We start from the raw sequence: 18,928 nt of genomic DNA on the forward strand, positions 1-18,928 counted from the left end.
TTGCTAAGTTGTCTTATGTGTACACACAGCACTACTTCAGCCCTTGAGTTAGGGGCCCGTTTTTATGTCTATTTAATCACAAGTCAGTATGAAGTGGCTTAACAAAAAAACCAAAAAAGTTCCTCTGAAAAAGGTCAGGTACAAGGACTGCACTTAAAATGAATGAAAAAGCAGCCAATGTCAGCCAAAGAAAAACTCCAAAATATCTTCAGAGAGCCTGAGGAACTTTTGCACCAAAAATAATAAAAAATGTCTGGCTCCTTGAAAGCAAAATAAACTTCACATAAAAAGTAAGGAAAGGGCATTAAGGGGATACAATTGAGCTGAGAAGCAAAGTTGAGTATGTGGGTTCAGTCCATAAAATTCTTGCTAAATCTTTTTTGTTGATACCAAACAGCTTATTCTGCTATTCACTCGTTTGGTGTTATTTCTTCAGACTTCAGTGATCCAGTCCAATAAACTACACCAAACAAGAGTCAATAGCAGAATAAGATGTTTGGCATTGGCAGAGAAGATTTGGCAAGTTTTTCATGTGCACAACCCGCAAATGCATCTCCACGAATGTGGGACCATTTAAGGGGAAATAAACAGGCTTTCCAACAGTATAAGATTTATTGCCAAGAAGCAATGTTACAACAAAGAAATGATCAACCAACCAAGTTAATTAAAAAAATTAGGGGTAACTAAAGACTTAGCATTGCATTTTGGTGGTTAGAATTCTTGTTAACTTCAACTAGTACTATGATTCCTGCTCTAATGCTGCTGGTGTGAAAATGGGATGAGTAAGAAACAAGCAGCGGTTTTCTAATATCTGAGTTCATTAGTCAAGTCCCAGCTACAGGACTTATATAGACACATTTCCTTAAGAAAACCAATTAAATTTGAGTTCAGTGGTCAAATATGTAAAAACTAGTAGAAATATTTACTATAACGTAAGGCAGACTTAAAAAGCAACACAATCTGTAGTAGTTTTGTGCAAATACAAGCACAATCGGCTGCCTTTTTATTAGGTACATTTATAGTGTAAAACTGCTCCTTCCTACTTAAAAAAATATTTAATGATCAATTAGTGCTGAAACAGTCAGATTAGAGTTTATAATATTTTGTCCACTATCTCTCCATTAGTAAGAATGGACTAAATAACAAATAATTCTCAGTATAACAGTACAATTTAACACCAACTCAAACTATAGCCTTGAAAATGACCACAAAGTGAAATCAGTTCCTATCTGAAACAAAAAACTTCACTATTGAAGCCCTCACATATTTCACTAACCAAAATAAACACACTAGTGTTGTCATGTTACCGTGTCCCTCCCACAACCTAGCTCCCCCTGCTGGTGACATTAGCCTTAAACTTGCTTCATGACTGATGTAGTTCATGACTGATATAGACAGGATGTCTATTATAGAAGCTGCACTGTAAACCTATTGTTCCTTTATGTCTGTTAGTTGGTAAACTGGGGTGCAAATTAGTGTTTGGTATAAAAAAAAAAAACCCACACAATTTGTTTCAATGTAGCCAGTGATTGAGAGGTTACATGGATGTATGAGATCAGTGTGTTTTCTGTGATTGTAAATACCAGAAGAACGAGACACCAGAGCAGACAAGCTTTTCAGTACATTTTACTCATTTTGTTACATGAATCCTCGGCCTTATCTGAAGAGCCTTTTGGGATGCTTTACCAGTGGAACCTGAGATCAAAAAAACTCCATTAAGGGAGTAGTTAAGTAGTATATTTTTAGGTCTGTGACGTGTAAGTTCCAATTCTCAAACCAAGAAAAGAAGAAAAAAAAAAGAAATACAAAAAAACATTTCTAAAAGACAAACAAATATTCATATAACAGAAAATGAACAGTGTTGAGGTTTAGCCTTTGTCTCTCTCTACAGGAATGAGGTGATTAGGAGAAAGAGGAACACCACTCCCTGCTGGAGAAAGGAGATAACAGTTGGTGCCATTTTAGACCAACGGATGACGGAGGGGACAGGTAGAATATTCCTGGTGTGTCGGGCGAGCTGGAGACACCGTCGGGCAATAGGCAAAGGGGAGGGAACACGTGAGAAAAAACAAAACAAAACTCAAGTACACATTCTAAAATAAGACTAAAAGTGAGAATATGCTTTATATGTATATGTGCAACAGTGATAAAAGGCACAATAGCACAGTGTGTCATGCTTTACTAGTTTCCCTTAAATTAGCAATAGAGGTCAAGCCATTCTGGGATTTCATCTTTCAGTCTGTGCCCACTTCATTCGAACAGATGTTGTAGTTTAATGCTGAGTGTGACGCCTCTTTTGGTGCCAAGAGGGGAGGGGCTAATGTTAGAGGACTGCTTTACTTAAATAGGAATATTCAACTTTAGCAGCAAAAGTCAGAGAAAAGTGACGTTCCAATCTTAAACAACAGGACAGCAGACACTTGTGTGCTGCCTATTATCATTACTGGTACTGAAAGCCTACACTGCTACTAAGAATCACTGGGGGGTCTGCATTTAGCTTTCACACGCAGTGCACTGGGAAGAGGTACAGATCTTATTTAAGCAAGTCATTGTGGTCTTCAATGCTTTGCCTGTTGTTTAGACAAAAAGATACATTTTGCTAAATGTGTAACAAAACTGTCTTTCTCCTATTCTGACAGTTCAGTAACTACAGAAAGTCGGGGTGGAGTTGTAAACGGAGACTGGACGTCTCATAGATGGAGTCATGTACACAATATCCACCGTTGATTGTATTTCTACATAACTGCAGTTTGGCTCTAGCATGCTAGAAAGCATGGGATCGTAGTCAGGAAGCGGTGTTTGTACACACTAGTTTACTGGGCAAACTGGCTGATGGCTTTAGAGCTCAAGTGACGACTCGGCTTTTGTTCAAACCTACACACTAATTGAGTAAATATCATCACATCTAAAACTACTGAATAAGGAAAACAAAAGGAATAAAATATGATTAAAATATTGTGTTTAATAAACTAAAAGGATAATAATATTGTTTTTGGTTTTGTACAGTAAGGGGGGTTAGTGAACTTTGTTGGGTGCAGCCCTTTGTTAGCAACTACAACACGTGCTGAGCAATGGTAGTAATTACCTATGACACTGTTTTCAAAGTTTAAATCGCATGTAGCTTGAAGCAGTCAGTCAAAACACTCCATTTTCATCTGGCAATATTTGAATAGTCTCCATTAATATCTGCAGTTTTATTTTAATTCTTATTCTGAGGCAAATTACAAGAGAACAGATCGAGTCCAAATATAAAGATTGCATTTTTACAACTCAAATCTGTTTAGTCAGGAAAACAAAAAGGAACTAAGAGGACTAGTCCTTGCAAAAACCTAAATAAGATTAATTTTTCCCCTCTCATTGCTTACTCCAAGCCAAAACACTACATACTCTTCCCATCTCCACTAACCATTTGCTCCTACAAAATCTCAAAACTGCACTTCAAGCAAAATGTTTCAACCAAAAGCTCTGAGACACACTTCAAACTGGCAGAGAAAAGGCAGAGGAGAGCTGAGGGAGAGACAGAGAAAGAAGACTGTATTGGCTTTGAGTGTCTAGGTCCTTCCTGCAAATAGTGGGCATAACTGGGGGAGGGGGTGAGAGGGAGGGTGTCTGGGTCGGGTTATGGCGATAGATAGTAAGGGCAGGGTGGCGGCGTTGCAGTGGCCCCTGCAAAAAGTTGACCTCAATGAACGATGAGTGCCCCAGCAGCATAACTCACGGAGCTATCCTGCCAGTTCCTGCACTGACTTGATTGGGCGTAGTTCAGGAAAGTGAAGTTCATTTCTAGACCAGACTTCCTCAGCTCAGCCACAGCCTGCAAAACAGCAAAATCCACTTAGGCGCTAATTCACATCATGGGACAAGAGTCTTTAGACAAACAACGACAATAACAACGACAGATTGGCTCATTTTAGGGAATTATTCTCTACAAGGACATGAATTTGGATACTGAATGTCAACTGACCATTGGCCAGAGGACCTGAATAGCACTAAGACCTATCTTCCTTATGTTACATCTTAATTTAGCTTTTCCAAATAAAAAAACAAAAAACAAACAAGAATTATAGGGGTGTCATAAAGAATGGACTACCTGGAAAGCACTGCTTCCAGAGCCCAGAAGGATGTCATACATTTGGGACTAGAGGTTATATTGAAAGGTTATATTAAAAATCAAATAACAGTGTAATATTTCCTTAGGATTTTCTGGATCATCACCTCAAGATCAATCCAGATTCTGTATTTTCTGTGTTTCTCGTATAGAAGAGCTGATGAGGATGCTGACTTCTTGATTAAAACATGTAGTTTAAACCTCATATCATTTAAGATTCTCTACTTGGGGTTATCAGTCAAAATGAAAAATACAAATAAAGTCAGCAAACAACATTAATTTCATCAACAACTGTCATTTACACACAAAAAATAAACACACAGCAGCAGAAGAGCACACAGGACGCCACTCCTGTCAGCCAAGAACAGAAAACTGAGGCTCTTATTTACGGATGCTCATTGAAATTGCTCAATTTTGGGTTAATTGTTTGATGACAAAATTCATGTCACTGGGACCCAAGTGAACTCACGGATGCAGAAAGTATAATCCTTGCTTAACGGTGTGTGGGGTATTTTCTTGGCACACCTTGGATCCCATAGTGTCAACTGAGAATTGTTTAAACGCCACAGTGTGAGTGTTTTTTCTGAGTATGTGCAAACATGTTGTCATCTGTTTTTAACCACCCATCTTCTGATGGTTGAAGGATAACGTGCAATGTCACAAAGCTCAAATCATCTCAAACTGGTTTCTTAAACATGACACCGAGTTCACTGTATTCAAACGGCATCCACATCCCATCATGTCAATATCCTGAATCTATGTAATGAAGAATTAAAGGGCTTTACCTAATAACAGTAGTGTGAGTGAAATACACTTGGTAAGACTTTTTCCTGGGTTACCTACATTTAGCAGCACTCCAATCGGGTGACGCCCACATATGGTGTTGCGATACTTCTTCAAGTAGTTGGTGAAAGACATGGGATCCAGCTGCTCTATAATGCCCATCCCCTTGACAGACAGAAAGAAATTAAACCTTAAATGTACCCTCATACCTGCAAAAATTTGTAGCTTTTTTGGATAAGAAGACATTATGACTCGACACGACAGGAATAATAAGTGAAATGAGTAACACTCATAATGGCTCAGTTCCATTAGGTGTTGCGACTGGCCAAGTAGGTCATGACAATGAATCAGCATACGCAATAAAACGATCTTCGATAAGCGGACTGCAACTGTCATTAATCAGAAACCCTGCAGTGAAAATTAGCTTGGATTTTCACGTTCCTTTTTGATATTCATGTAATATACTAGAGCCTGACCAATATAAGATTTTTCACACTGATACTGATACTCTGTAATTTAAAAATTCTATATATTGGCCAATAATTTCTTTTCTTTGAGACACACACTCATAGTTACACATGGTTATATGTAAATTCGAGTCCTTACTATGATAATATGGCAGTGTAGTTTTTTGCTTTCACAATAAATTGGTAAATGCCCTCTAGTGGACAAATTGTGCATGGTTTTCTTCTTCACTTTTTACATTTTCATTAATTGGCAGTTATAAATCCAGATACTGATATCCATAAGTAGTTAAATGACCAATATCTAAGCCCCTACCAATATAACAGTCTTATCAGAGTCCATTATATACTTCACTTAATTGATATACAATTTATTTTGGAGTTTATCATAAAAAATCATGGCCCTACAAAAAATCTATAAATCTTCTCTGCTATTCAGTAGTTTTTCATCATTAAATTTAGTTAATCTTTAACTTGTACAAGCAAATAAACTGTCTCATTAAGGCCATGAGATTTTCAAAATGCCATGTACAATAAGTTTTATTGGTTGGGTGCGTTTTATATGTGCTTAATTACCCACAGCAGCTGTGCACGTGGCCGATAAAAGTGTTTTTTCTCAGTGAAATAGATCAGATTTAATCTTTTCATTGAAAAAAATTTACAACTACTTTTTTCCCCAACAATTTATATTACATTTTATATCTTATATATCTCAGTAGTTACCATTTTATCAAGATGCTCAATAGACCTGTAGATCTCCCCTTGAGATTCATCATAGTATGTATAGCGAAACCGTTGACCTTCAAGAGAGAAACACACCACAGTACGCAGCTGGGTACAGTCAAGTAATTATGCCATTTAGACCAAATTATCCTTGCATCACAAACTGCTGTTTTCAGCGTTGTATGTCAGTACATACCCCAATGGCAGAAGTCAGATGAGATGATGAAAAGGTTAGAAGGGTCTGCCAGGTATTTGCTAAGCAGCTTCCCATATTCCTGTTCCTTTGACTCACTCAGCGCACCCACCAGCACAGGCACGATGCTAAACTCGTCTTTGTGGCTGCAACATTGGATCACTGGGTTAATAACTTAACTTTTACATGTTAAAAACAACAACTTTTTGACTTTAGTCTCATTGGTCAACATCACTGGTGTGATTTCAACTTTTTTCACATTATGGAATCAGTGAGCTCAGTTCAAGTTCTACTACATGATCACTGTTTTTCAGAACCATGAAAATGGCTCTGTCTCCAGCCAACCTAACAGAAGGTTGTATAAATTATGCACATCCATGTGTCCCTGCACCAGTGTGATTCTGGTTTACAATATAGTGCCTGGTGCATAGTATAGGAAGTCAAGGAAGAGAACAGAAGTAACAGAGCTCTTGTACCTTATTCACTTTTGTCAGAAACAGTCAGGAAAAAGCTTCAATTTGTCAGACAGTTCCCTTTAAATGCATAGATTGATTCTTTACTTGAATGAATGTCACTCTCAGGTGCATTACCTCTCCATGGCTTTAGCAGTGTAAGGCAAGTGCATTTCAATACTGTGCTCATCTTCGTCTGTCTGCAGACTCATTCTCTCAAACAACCCAGTTTTCCAGAGGTCAGCATAAACTGAAAGAGACAGGTTCAACTTTAATTTGTGAATTTTTCATAGTCACGACTACTGATAAAGTCAGTGAGATTAGAATTCTGACAAGTGCCTAGCTGAGGAAAATCTAAATAATAAAAAAAAGCCCTGACCACAGAGTCAAGGCAATGTCTGGTCGCTGGAGGATCATTAAAAGTGTATCACCTGCCAAACTGGCATAAGGCCTGTATGTTGGAGCTCTGTGCTTGCTTCATTTCACATTTTTAAGAGCAATGACTCCAAAAAATTTGTTCTTCTCTTTGCTTTTGGCACAAAACATGTACTGAAATGTATACTGTAAATGTTATCCAAACTGTCATGGTACTACCTCACATCACTGCACATCCTCAAAATACCTTTCATGAGGATGTGCAAAATGCATATAAATAAATTATAGCACAAGTTAAGATGTAAGACATATTTGAAAACAGTGAATACCCTTTTGGTCGATTCTCAGGTCATAGAGGGGTGTTCTATAGATGTCTGCAGGTGACAGGGCACAGCGAGAGAGGGGCACATGGTGTGAAGGTCCCAGGATGAACACCCTACGACTGAAGGGCAATAGAACTTTATTTCATTAGCTGTTTTTGCAAAAAGCACAGCACCAACACTGCTGTACTCTGCTATCTACACTCACATCTGCTCAGTCTGTGGAAAAAGTGGAATTAAGATAAGCAATCATGCAAAGCATCTTCTTAAATGAGGAAGAGAGCTAGAAAACTGAATCACTTACGTAATAGAGGGATCAACCTGCTTGTAGGCATGTGCTGCACAAGCACCACAGTAAGTATACCCAGCATGGCTACAAACAAAAACAAGCCATATTACAATTAAGAAGGCATTCAACACATTCAGAAGACATTTTCTTTCCGTTTGTCATAGTGTGCTTACGGTGCTATGATGGCTCTAGCGGGTCTGATGGTGGACTGTGCTTGAGACAGCCAGCCTTCTAGTTGTGCATTCAGCTGGGATCCTGAAAAAGTTAAAAAAAAAAAAAAAAAAAATGTATGCGTATATATATTTCACTAGAATAGACTAACACTAGAATAAAGAGGGGTCACAAAATCAAATGATAACTGTAGAATCACTTTGATAAGGCTATAAGCATTTTAGATCCCTACCAATGTCTCACTGTAATAGCAATGCACTGGGCTGAAATCCAGCTGTGACAGCAGTTCATTATTCCTTGTCAGTTATTTTGGAAGGGGAAAGAAATGGATAAGAGCCCATCTTGACAAAGCCTAACATAGTATTGTCAATCTTTTATATGCTGGGCAACTGTTATTGTAAAGCTGGAGCTCATTATAATGTGTCATAATCCAAATTTAACCTTACTAAACGTGGTTAACTACACTGGAATACAATGCCTATATTAGAGTATAAACTACTTGTGTTCATGTTCACCAGTGTCAATAGTTGACAACATTAACAGCACACACAGCTGAATGATTTGTTAGAAAAACAACCAGAATGACGGTAATCAATGTTAGCTCAGCATTTGTGGTTTTGAGTATTTATCTGCTTTGTCTCATGTTCATCATATGTTGTCTCAAAAAGGATTGTAAATGGCAGCTTCTAATGGATTTTCGGGCAGCCTTTTGGAATTTAATAAAAAAAAGAAAGAAACTAGCGTACAGCTTGTGAAATGGGGGAAGGGGTGCAACATGAACCTTCAGCTTTCTGCCCTGCCCTACCCAATCCTTTGTTCTGTGGCAGGGAGCATTTGTACACATAACTTAAGCGGGTCAGGGGCAGACACCAACAAGAACACAATAATGACAATAACCGCATAAGTTAATGTAGGCAATCAGCTTCGGGAAATCTTCAGTGTAGCTGGCTAGCTAGCACGTAGGCCAGGAAGTTCTGCAATATTAGCCAAGTTAGCGTTGGTTGAGTTGATAGCGTGTCAAAAATGCTTTGTTTTGACATTTCCACGCACTATCCGAGGAGGAAGTGCTGAACACGTTCAAACCAATCGTACACCTAATGGGATAATACAGAGACGGCAGTCAATAACAGTTAGTTAGCCGACTTTTAAAAAAAAAAATCGGATGGACTAACGTTACAGCCCTGACACTGGGTATCAATTTCTGCGGTGGCAAGCCACCAGGAGCCCAGTTACAAAGCCAGTAAGTTACGCATAATGAGAAGCCTCAAAAACGAATAGAACACAAAGCATAAAACAAACAAATAAGACTGCCAGCTAGCACACAGTGTGCTAACGCGGATGGTGCTTCGTTGACAGTTACCCGAAGCAGAATACCAGCTCCCGGCGTGACTTGCTTCTCTGCACACCACTCGGTTCGACATCTTGGTTCCCAAGCCGCCTATCTTGGTTTGCTTCACTCCTGTCAGGCGAAAGATTAAAAACAAAACTCCAAAATCCTGGGTTAACTACCCGAGAGAAGAAACCAACGCCTGCTAGCTGACTTGCCTGAAAAGACAAAGGGCAGTTCGACTGGAGAATCAGCAGCTAGCTGGCTAACAAGCTCAGTGTACCGTCAGATGGCCCTTGTGTTGTTACCGGTTAATAAGTTAGCCAGGAGAGTAGCTAGGGTCCGTTTGTCATAAAGTCTGTTAATATTAGCATGTAATGCAGAAAGGCACGAATTACAGAATGTGTGTAATATGCCGATATGAAACACCCAGAACAGTAATAATAAAAGAAGCGATGTCACAGTTGGGATCTGAGGATTACAGACTTGTCTGTCAAGCCAGGCAAGGGGCGGGTCTGAAAAGAAAATGTTATCAAAGAGACGTCAGAGCGGTCCGATTGGCTGCTTGATTGTTCATCTTTACATGATTGGTTAAAAAATCCAGGAGGCGTAGCCGTTAGTAAGATGTTGTTTGATTGTGAAATTGTGCTGTCCGTCAGGTGAGCGGGTACAGCGTGGCAAAGAAGCAGGGACGTCAATAGGGCATCAACAAAAATGTACCTATTCCTTTTCTTAGCATTGAAAGGAGTACTTTTGCTACCAGTGATTGTAGAAAACAGTCATTTCCACAGTCATTGTTTGCTATCATGAGAGAATTGTGACTGTTTACAAACTAATTGCTTTTCTCATGGATTTAAATTCAATTCAACTATTTATACAGCGCCAAATCACAACAATGCCTCAAGGCACTTTATATTGTAAGGTAGACCCTACAATAATACATACAGAGAAAAACCCAACAATCATATGACCCCCTATGAGCAAGCACTTTTATGAGGATGGAAGGAAAAGCTCAGTTTTAACAGGAAGAAACCTACAGCAGAACCAGGCTCAGGGAGGGCCGGCCATCTGGGTTGGAGTGAGAGTTGGGGTGAGAGAAGGAAGACAAGACAAAAGACATGCTGTGGAAGACAGCCAGAGATTAATAACAAGTATGATTCAATGCAATGAGGTCTATTAACACACAGTGAGTGAGAAAGGTAACTGAAGAAGAAATACTCAGTGCATCATGGGAATCACCCAGCAGCCTACACCCATTGCAGCATAACTAAGGGAGAATTCAGGGTCACCTGATGGAGCCCTAACTATATGCTTTAGAGAAAAAAGGAAAGTTTTAAGCTCAATCTTAAAAGTAGAGATAGTGTCTGTCTCCCGAATCCAAACTAGACGCTGGTTCCATAGAAGAGGGGCCTGAAAACTGAAGGCTCTCTCTCCCATTCTACTTTTAAATACTGTAAGAAAACTGGATGACAAAAGACAAAACTTGTGTTCTCTATTTTCAAAAAGACAGTCTAAACCAGAGATGTCAAACTCATATTACATCGTGGGCCTGCAGTCCACTTTAGTCTGTACCAGAGAAACTGCCTTTTTTGTTAATGGAAAGATGTTTTAATAACATATTTAATCCCTGAGCTATCTTAATATAGGAAGAAGTGAAATTTCAACAGTATGTCTCAATTTTTCTGCATGATAAAGAAATGCTGCCATAGTGAATAAAAAAAATACTGTCAGTGCAGCACTTTGGGCTTTTTACTGTGGACCCACTGTAAAAAAAAAAACCCAAAAAAAAAAAAAAAAAAAACCTCTATAGTACATTGTGGAAAAAGCATTATCTTCTGTAACTTAATTGTTTATCTGTTACTCAGTTCCTGTGTGTAGCATGAGTGGCCATGAGGGAGGTCTTTGTCTATTGGAAAAGCTGTAAAACTGATAAAAATACAGCTAAAAGTCCTATGCCTTCTTTCATATTTTAGCAGGAGATCAATATGACAGAGCAAACAGACAATAAGATAAAATTGTTAACAATTGTTTACTTTTGTCGCTCCTGCCCCAGACACATCTGTCCAGTAAGTGGGCTGAACATTCTAACAACACAGGTGTGAAAACCCTGTTGAACTTGAGTTCAGTCAGCTTATTGGCTTATTGGTCAGACACATCTGCTTTATTGGCCAGATGTGTTTGGTGCAGACTGAACATTCTAATGTGCTTTGTAGTGGCGCATTTTTGTTTGCTTGGATTTCCTCTGTGTGAAAAGAGCTTATTTATCAGCTTATTTAGGTATGAAAATGCCCTTTAAAAGGAGAAGAGACAAATGACACTTAATCTTGTCCTTCCAAAACCAAAGCCAGTTTCCAAAATCCACCCTGCAGATGTTTCCAAGGATATCTGGCCCTACTATGCTGTAACAAGTACATTATGTCCTGTGAAGACATTGCAGGACAGTATTTGGAAAAGTGCTTCAAGAAATTGTCGACTTTCCTGCTTTAAGACCTGAGGTTATTCCTTCTAAATGTTTTTAATTCTGTTTACCATAATTATGCTCCTCAGATTTATTTTCTGTTTAGCTTTTGGGTGTTGGATAACAATGAACACTAATGTTTGTCAAAATAGATCTGTTTCACTGTAGGTGGTTTTGTGGGACTGACATAACTTTTCTGCAAACATTTAGATTTGTGGTTGAGTCTTGTTAAAGTGAGACTGTGTTCTCAAACAAAAATCAGCATCACAAATCAGTATGAGCACATTATTACACTAATACGAATGTCTAATGACAGTTATTTATCTTAACATACTTTTAGCTGGTCTTCAGAGTTGTCTCACTGATCTTCAGTGGTTAGTTTCGTGCCAGCACTGGTGGGTCGTTACACCTTTTGTCCATCATGGGATGGGAACAAGTACTTATCAAATAAAGCTGTAGTCATGTTGTTATACCTGAATTCAGTTTTCATCGAACCATATGGGTGCAGCACACAACACGGGTATTGTGATAAGAAATGGGTGGATCTAAAAGAAAATGTGGAATTAAAAAAGACTGAATGGCTAACCCTTCCCCTTTTAAAAATGTAATCTTGAAGCAAATAGCTGCCATGTTACATGCTTTGTTTTTTGTTTTGTTTTAAAGAGAAATAGTAAGTGCACATTATTAAGGTTTTAGATAAAAAGATTTTCAGTGTCCCGGAAATATGCACACATAGCATGCTTTTAGTCTGGAATTCAACCGGAAGTTACTTCTTGTTCTATATAATTTTTCTTTAATAAAAAGGAAATTACGTAATTTTTTTAAAAAATGGCTTTGCTTCTTTTGCGTTACTTATACTATATAAGAGATAAAAGAAAATATGTTTTTGTTTTTACCTATAATTAGTGTATGGGACTAATGGGACTGTAACGGTACATTCATGAGAACGAGCTCTGCGGGCGGGGCGGAGTCTGTCTGGGTCGCTCGGTAAACCGGAAGCTTGTGTTGGAAATGTTTGTGTTGTCACGAAGCGCCAGAATTTTTATTCTGTGAAGTTAAAGCGTTGTGTTTTGTCCCAAAGAAAGAGGACTGCATCACCTTCAAATGCGATTTAAAGCCTAAACCTTTTCGTTTATGACTAGCTTACCGTGTTATGACTGAGAACAGGGGGGAAGTAGCGCGAGAGTAATGTCGACCAAAACAAACGCAAGTAAGCCCAAAGACAGCGCTGAAGTTATAAAAAACATCCACAAGCAGGCGTTTGAGTATATATCCAAGGCACTGAAGATCGACGAGGACGACACAGGTTTGTTTATTGTGTTATTAATTTTTATTGAGTTATTAACTGCTGTTGTACGTGTGCAAGAGAGTAATAAACACCTCATCCTTTCTGTCATAACAGGAGAGAAGAAGGAGGCTGTGCAGTGGTACAAGAAAGGGATTTCTGAGCTTGAAAGGGGTATTGCAATAGAGCTCACTGGGCAAGGTATTACAAATACATCCAGGTATGCTGTGAGCTGTCAATCAGCTGTAACTTCATACTCAGTGTATTTTTAGCAGGAGAGCAGTATGACCGAGCAAAGAGACTTCAGGATAAAATGGTCACCAACCTCACCATGGCAAAAGACAGGCTTACCCTTTTAGGTGAGTTGGCCTTGATTATTTTTATCAAAGTAATGTAAGCTGAGAAGGCATGCTGAAGATCATCAAATGTCTTCCTTCACAGAGACGACACTGGCCTCTAAAAGGAGAAATGACCCCCAAGGGACATCACGTCATGCCCTTCCACAGCCAAAGTCAGTTCCTAAAAGTCAACCCGCAGGTGTTTCCACCACCATCAGACCCTCCACTCCTATAAGACCTTCATCAAGACTAACTGATGCAAAGGTTTGTGGTTTTTTTGGTTATTTAATAGTGCAGGCACATGCCATTTGAAGCTACCTGTCTAATGTGTAATGCTTTCTGGAACAATCTTATTCCTGCTAAGACAACCACTCGGGTGGGAAAAACTCAGAATGGAAGACCGGCAGCTGTGAAACAGCCCCCGAAGAGGGATATGAAAAACTTCAAGAATGTGGACAGCAAGCTGGCCAACTTAATTATGAATGACATTGTAGACAGGTATCAGAAGCATCACAATCAACAAGACATTTTTCCCTGGGTGAAATTTAAACAAAATTATTGCACATTTAAAATATTTCCTCTGTTCACTGCAGTGGAGCGACTGTGTCATTTGATGACATCGCAGGGCAGGATCTGGCAAAGCAAGCACTTCAAGAAATTGTCATCCTTCCTGCCTTAAGACCTGAGGTTATTACTTCTAAACTTCTTCTGTCTGCTTACCATGAATATACTTTCAAAGTTTTTCTTTGTTAAGATGCAAAGGTTTTTTTGTTACATTTTCCTGTTTAGCTCTTTACTGGTCTGAGAGCTCCTGCACGTGGCTTGCTTTTATTTGGCCCACCAGGAAATGGGAAGACCATGCTCGTAAGTTCATTTTACAGCACAACAAATCATATGAGTCACGTTTTAAACTGTTTTGTATTTTGCATATAGCTGTTGATAGCCCTCATTATCCTCAGTTGAATCACAGCCATTTATTTCCTCTTGCAAGGCCAAAGCAGTTGCTGCAGAGTCTAATGCAACATTCTTCAACATCAGTGCTGCTAGTTTGACCTCCAAATACGTAAGAAACACTTTTAACAGTTTTTAATGAGTTCTCTCTGCCTACTAGTTCATTTTTTTCCTTCTAAATGTTTCATGTCGTCACCATCACAGGTGGGAGAAGGCGAGAAGCTTGTACGAGCACTGTTTGCAGTTGCAAGAGAGTTGCAGCCCTCAGTCATCTTCATCGGTGTGTGTTACACTAAAGAATAGATGTGCCTTAAACACCAGTCTATCTCAAAAATTTTCAGCTCATGAATAAATCTCACTGTTTACTGTTTGACACTCAGATGAAGTGGACAGCTTGCTCTGTGAAAGGAGGGAGGGGGAGCACGACGCCTCTCGCCGTTTAAAAACTGAGTTCCTCATTGAGTTTGACGGGGTAAGTTCAGAAATTTGTTAAATAGAGCAGAGCTCAGAAATTCACTCATCAAACATCGTCAGAGGAGCTCAAATCCTAGTTAACTTGGAGAGCCCTGGTGTTTTCTTCTGGGTTTCAGGTGCAGTCAGGAAGGGATGACAGGGTACTTGTAATGGGAGCAACTAACAGGCCCCAGGAGCTCGATGAAGCAATATTAAGGTATGTTATGCCGTTCTACATTAACATTTCCATAAATGTTTAAATCCTGTGTAAAATACAAAAGAAAAGCAGAATGCATCAATTTTCAGATCTCATAAAACCAAATTTTAACATTTGAAAATTTTGCAACTACATAGGTAACAGGTCAGTAAGAATGATGGGGTGTAAGAAGATCCTCTTAGAGAGCTTTCTCAGAAGTAAAGATCTGCAAAATACTGTCTACAAATAGTCTACAGTTTCAGAACAATTTATAGTATTAAAAACTCACATCTCATCATCTACAGCAGCGGTCCTCAACCCTTTTTTGCACCATGGACCGGTTTAATGTCAGACAATATTTTCACGGACAGGCCTTTAAGGTGTCACGGATAAATACAACAAAATAAAATGATACGACCAAGACAAAAACTGTGGTATTTTGTAAATGTAATAATAAACGCAAATTCACTGTGTAGTTGTGTAACTTTATTAGCAGTGTCCTCCTGAAATGCACCAACAACATTGAGAGTAACATCCTCCTCTCTGCCCGTTCATGCTCTCTGGTCGTTATGGTAACATGTAAATATTTCTTTCAACTACATCACGGGAAAAGACCCAGGGAAACCAAGTTAACGATAAAAACCCTGAAAAGCATAAATTTAACACCCGACCCTCAACTCTCGCAGCCCGGTACCAAATGACTCACGGATTGGTACCGGTCCGTTGCCCTGGGGTTGGGGACCGCTGATCTACAGTACATAAATCTTATTAAAAGTTTCAGAGAATCTGGAGAAATGTGTGCAAGTGACCAGGCTGAAAATCTACTGAGTGGGTGCAAAACTGTTCCGTGGTCAGAGGAGTCTAAAGAGGAGAATGGAGCATCTGGCTTGTTATCAGCAATCAGCTCAAATGTCTAATGGTATGGAGATGCATCAGCGCCGTGTGGTGTTGGAAGTTTGCACATCTGGAAAGGCACCATCAATACTGAAAGCATATACAGGTTTTAGGGCAACATATGCTCCCATGGCATAATTTTAAGGGAAGCCCTTGCATATTTCAGCAAGATAATATTAATCTGCATACTACATCTATTAGAAGAGCATGGCTTCATAGAAGAGTCCAGGTGCTGAAGTGGCCTGCCTGCAGTCCAAACTTTTCACCAGTTGAAAACATTTGGCACATCATAAAATGAAAAATAGGAAAAAGGAAGTTAAAATGGGAAATTGTCTCAGTTATGTTTTCTATATTCTATCATGAATAGAATATGGTTTTATGAGATTTGCAAATCATTGCACTCTGGCTGTATTTACATTTTACAAAGCAATTTGTAAATACAGTAAATATATTTTTTGTTTGTTGGAGGATGACTCACAACCATTTGTTGTTTTTTGTTCTTCAGGCGCTTTGCAAAAAGGGTGTATGTGACCTTACCCGATGAGAAGGTATGTACATAGAAAAATATACATGCACAAATGTACTGAAATAAATAAGTACTTTTTGTTTTTTTTATATGTGAGTGTAACTTCATGCGGCGCAAAAGTATTGCTCCTTTCATTATTTTTTTTTTTACTTACTTTTTGCATTTTTTTTGCATATTTGTTTCACATATTTTAGATCATCAAGCAAATGTTAATATTACATAAAGATATCCTGAGTAAACACAAAATGCAGTTTTAAAATTAATATTTCATTTATTAAGGGAAAAAGATTATCCACACCTACCTGGCCCTGTGAGAAAAAGCAGTTGCCCCTTAAATCTAATAACTGTATCTGATGTAACTCTTGTTCTTCCAGACAAGATTTACGCTGCTGAAAAACCTTTTGGGAAAGCACGGGAGTCCACTGAGCCAAAACGAACTGTCCTGTCTTGCAAAGTGAGTTCCACTTCTGAAGACTTCACAGGGATAATTTTATGTCACTTTGCATTAATCCCTCAATTTCTTCACAGAGTGACTGCAGGATATTCAGGGAGCGATTTGACAGCATTAGCCAGAGATGCTGCACTTGGCCCAATAAGAGGTATGAGTCTTTTATCATGTTGGTCACAGAGTCACGCATACTTCCATAATGAGCTCAACCAGTTTAATGTTTATATGAACTTTGCTTTGCACAGAGTTGGGACCAGACCAAGTCCGTAATATGGCTGCTACTGAGGTGAGAGAACAGCTTTTTTTTAAGTACTTCCAATACTACATATGTCTCCTTTGTACTGTTTGTACAGTTATACTGTTGTGTATATCCACAGGTGCGCAACATTAAGAAGAAAGACTTTGAGGATTCTCTGAAGCGAATCAAACCAACTGTTAGTCCAGCAACTCTTGATATGTACACCAAATGGAACAAAGATTTTGGTGATACATCAGCAGTTTAAACTCACTCACCATCTCACTTGGAAAAGAATCTGAATTTAAATCAAATTTGTTTACCTTTATTTCCTCTAAAGGTAACTGAATTGAATTAAACATGGAATAAACCCTAAAGCAATAATGTTAAAGCAATAATGTTAAAGCAATAATGTTAAAGAAATAATGTATGAATGATGGGACATTTGGATGCATTATCAGATCCTTTTCTGTTTGACAGAAGGAATTTGCTAATACGATTCTTATGGGGTTTCTTGAAACTGTAATTTTACACTCCTAAAATACTGAATTGCTGCTTGAAATTGTAATATTTATTTTTGAAAACATCCTGTAGATGACAGCTTTCCACTTGCCTCGCAAAAAGAAGCAAGTCAATCTTGAGCGTGACCTCGCCTTTTTTAGATGACATCATTTAGTCACCTGATACTCTGACACATTGATGGTTCTGACTTTAACACTCTCCGTGCCTAGATGCATAACACGAGCAATAATTGGGAGAAGACTTGCCTAAGTGGGCTTTTTTGTATTATAAATTTGTTTATGAAGGTTTTCCATCTGCACTAGTCATCTATAGATATTAATACTTGTATTTGACAGCTGGAGACTCAGTAAACTGCTGTGTTGTTACAATAAGCTGAAAATTATTTCACTGAGCCAAACTGCAGTGGTGGTTTCCCACTTTCCTTCTTCAATAAATGCATTCATTACATTACATCTGGGTTTTTGCCTTTAATAACAGAAATTTGATAACTATCATAAACAAGCAAAACTCATGTCACATGTATCTGAGTCACAATAGCAGCCCTGTGGTGCAGTGATTAACATGTTTGCCTTACATGTGAATGATTTCCTTTGCCTTAAGGGATTACAAGCTGGTGTAGTCCTGTGCTGAGCACAAGCTCTGATAAATGAGAGCTTTGTGTCAGAAAATCTGTACGAAATCAAACACGAGCATCTTCTGCTGTGGTGATCCCTGGGGAAGTAAGGGAGCATAAAAGATTAATATCAGCAGCACTACAGACATGCCCATGAACTTAATAGCAGCTTGTATCTGTCTTTCTAATTGTTACAATATATGTTATCTTCTAGTTATAATAGATCTAAAATATTAATGCTTGCAGGAGTGAGGATTGTAGTGAAGTTCTCACTTCTAATAAACATCTTTGACAGACCTGAAGACCTGTGAGGTGAACTAAAGAAGAATGAAGCCTTTTGACGTACTTCACCCTTGTAGATAGATGGTGCTGCAGATCTGGTTTTTGCCCGTTCCACACTACTTTCTGCATCTTCATGCTGCATGTTTTTAGAGCTGTCAGATTTTTTTTTCTTTTGCCTGCAACCAAAGTTACATGGTATGCAGTAAATTGCTGTTAATAAGAATAAAAATCATGTTCTGCTGAGCTGACTGTCGGGTTGACAGATGGGTGAAGTATGCAGTTTTCATGGGTGTGCGCAACAGTGCGAGCATGTATGCAGTCAAGGTCGTAAGTGAAGTTATATTATGCAGCTCTGTGGTCAAGACCTCTTATCTGGGCGTAACTCCGCTTATTCAGGAGGTTCCACCTGTGGGAGCTTTGCTGATTCAAGTTAACGTAAATGCTTGTGGTTGACTGTAGATCTTTTTTTAAGTGCCCTCCAATCTCTTTCACTGTAAAAGTGTGCTTAAATTCCAGCTCTCT

The 18,928-nt window shown here is 38.7% G+C and overlaps 2 protein-coding genes across 4 annotated transcripts; one reads left to right on the forward strand and one right to left on the reverse strand.

The window, feature by feature from the left end:
- Window positions 1–1,610: 1,610 nt before the first annotated feature.
- memo1 (mediator of cell motility 1) lies at window positions 1,611–9,737 on the reverse strand. 2 transcript variants are annotated; one of them, XM_005473953.4, is made up of 10 exons: window positions 9,424–9,737; window positions 9,239–9,337; window positions 7,881–7,962; window positions 7,723–7,791; window positions 7,428–7,540; window positions 6,862–6,973; window positions 6,275–6,417; window positions 6,079–6,155; window positions 4,952–5,056; window positions 3,656–3,814 (listed from the first exon to the last, which is right to left on the reverse strand). In XM_005473953.4, exons 2-10 carry the CDS (start codon window positions 9,297–9,299, stop codon window positions 3,683–3,685), a joined length of 894 nt encoding a protein of 297 aa, XP_005474010.1. In that variant the 5' UTR covers window positions 9,300–9,337; window positions 9,424–9,737; the 3' UTR covers window positions 3,656–3,682. The 2 variants fall into 2 exon arrangements, with proteins under 2 accessions (XP_003441077.1, XP_005474010.1); XM_003441029.4 differs by having other exon boundaries at window positions 1,611–3,814; window positions 9,239–9,736.
- Window positions 9,738–12,576: 2,839 nt separating this feature from the next.
- Window positions 12,577–17,961, forward strand: spast (spastin). 2 transcript variants are annotated; one of them, XM_019367056.2, is made up of 16 exons: window positions 12,577–12,969; window positions 13,066–13,149; window positions 13,221–13,307; window positions 13,390–13,550; window positions 13,651–13,784; window positions 13,880–13,973; window positions 14,076–14,150; window positions 14,278–14,349; window positions 14,442–14,517; window positions 14,618–14,709; window positions 14,828–14,907; window positions 16,286–16,328; window positions 16,681–16,760; window positions 16,835–16,905; window positions 17,000–17,040; window positions 17,132–17,961. In XM_019367056.2, the coding sequence occupies exons 1-16, from the start codon at window positions 12,852–12,854 to the stop codon at window positions 17,255–17,257; spliced, it is 1,434 nt and encodes a 477-aa protein (XP_019222601.1). In that variant the 5' UTR covers window positions 12,577–12,851; the 3' UTR covers window positions 17,258–17,961. The 2 variants fall into 2 exon arrangements, with proteins under 2 accessions (XP_019222601.1, XP_005474009.1); XM_005473952.4 differs by having other exon boundaries at window positions 12,579–12,969; window positions 13,224–13,307.
- Window positions 17,962–18,928: the final 967 nt, after the last annotated feature.

This window comes from Oreochromis niloticus, linkage group LG13 (assembly GCF_001858045.2).
Source record: "Oreochromis niloticus isolate F11D_XX linkage group LG13, O_niloticus_UMD_NMBU, whole genome shotgun sequence".
NCBI lineage: Eukaryota > Metazoa > Chordata > Actinopteri > Cichliformes > Cichlidae > Oreochromis > Oreochromis niloticus.

Coding starts and splice junctions, on each gene's coding strand:
- memo1 (XM_003441029.4), bottom strand. CDS start 9,299: ATGTCGAACCGAGTGGTGTGCAGAGAAGCAAGTCACGCCGGGAGCTGG. Junction 7,963..9,238: donor GAGCTGGTATTCTGCTTCGG/GTAACTGTCAAC, acceptor TAACTTTTTCAG/GATCCCAGCTGAATGCACAA. Junction 6,156..6,274: donor ATCTGACTTCTGCCATTGGG/GTATGTACTGAC, acceptor TCTCTCTTGAAG/GTCAACGGTTTCGCTATACA.
- spast (XM_019367056.2), top strand. CDS start 12,852: ATGTCGACCAAAACAAACGCAAGTAAGCCCAAAGACAGCGCTGAAGTT. Junction 13,150..13,220: donor AATAGAGCTCACTGGGCAAG/GTATTACAAATA, acceptor GTGTATTTTTAG/CAGGAGAGCAGTATGACCGA. Junction 14,710..14,827: donor TCCTCATTGAGTTTGACGGG/GTAAGTTCAGAA, acceptor TCTGGGTTTCAG/GTGCAGTCAGGAAGGGATGA.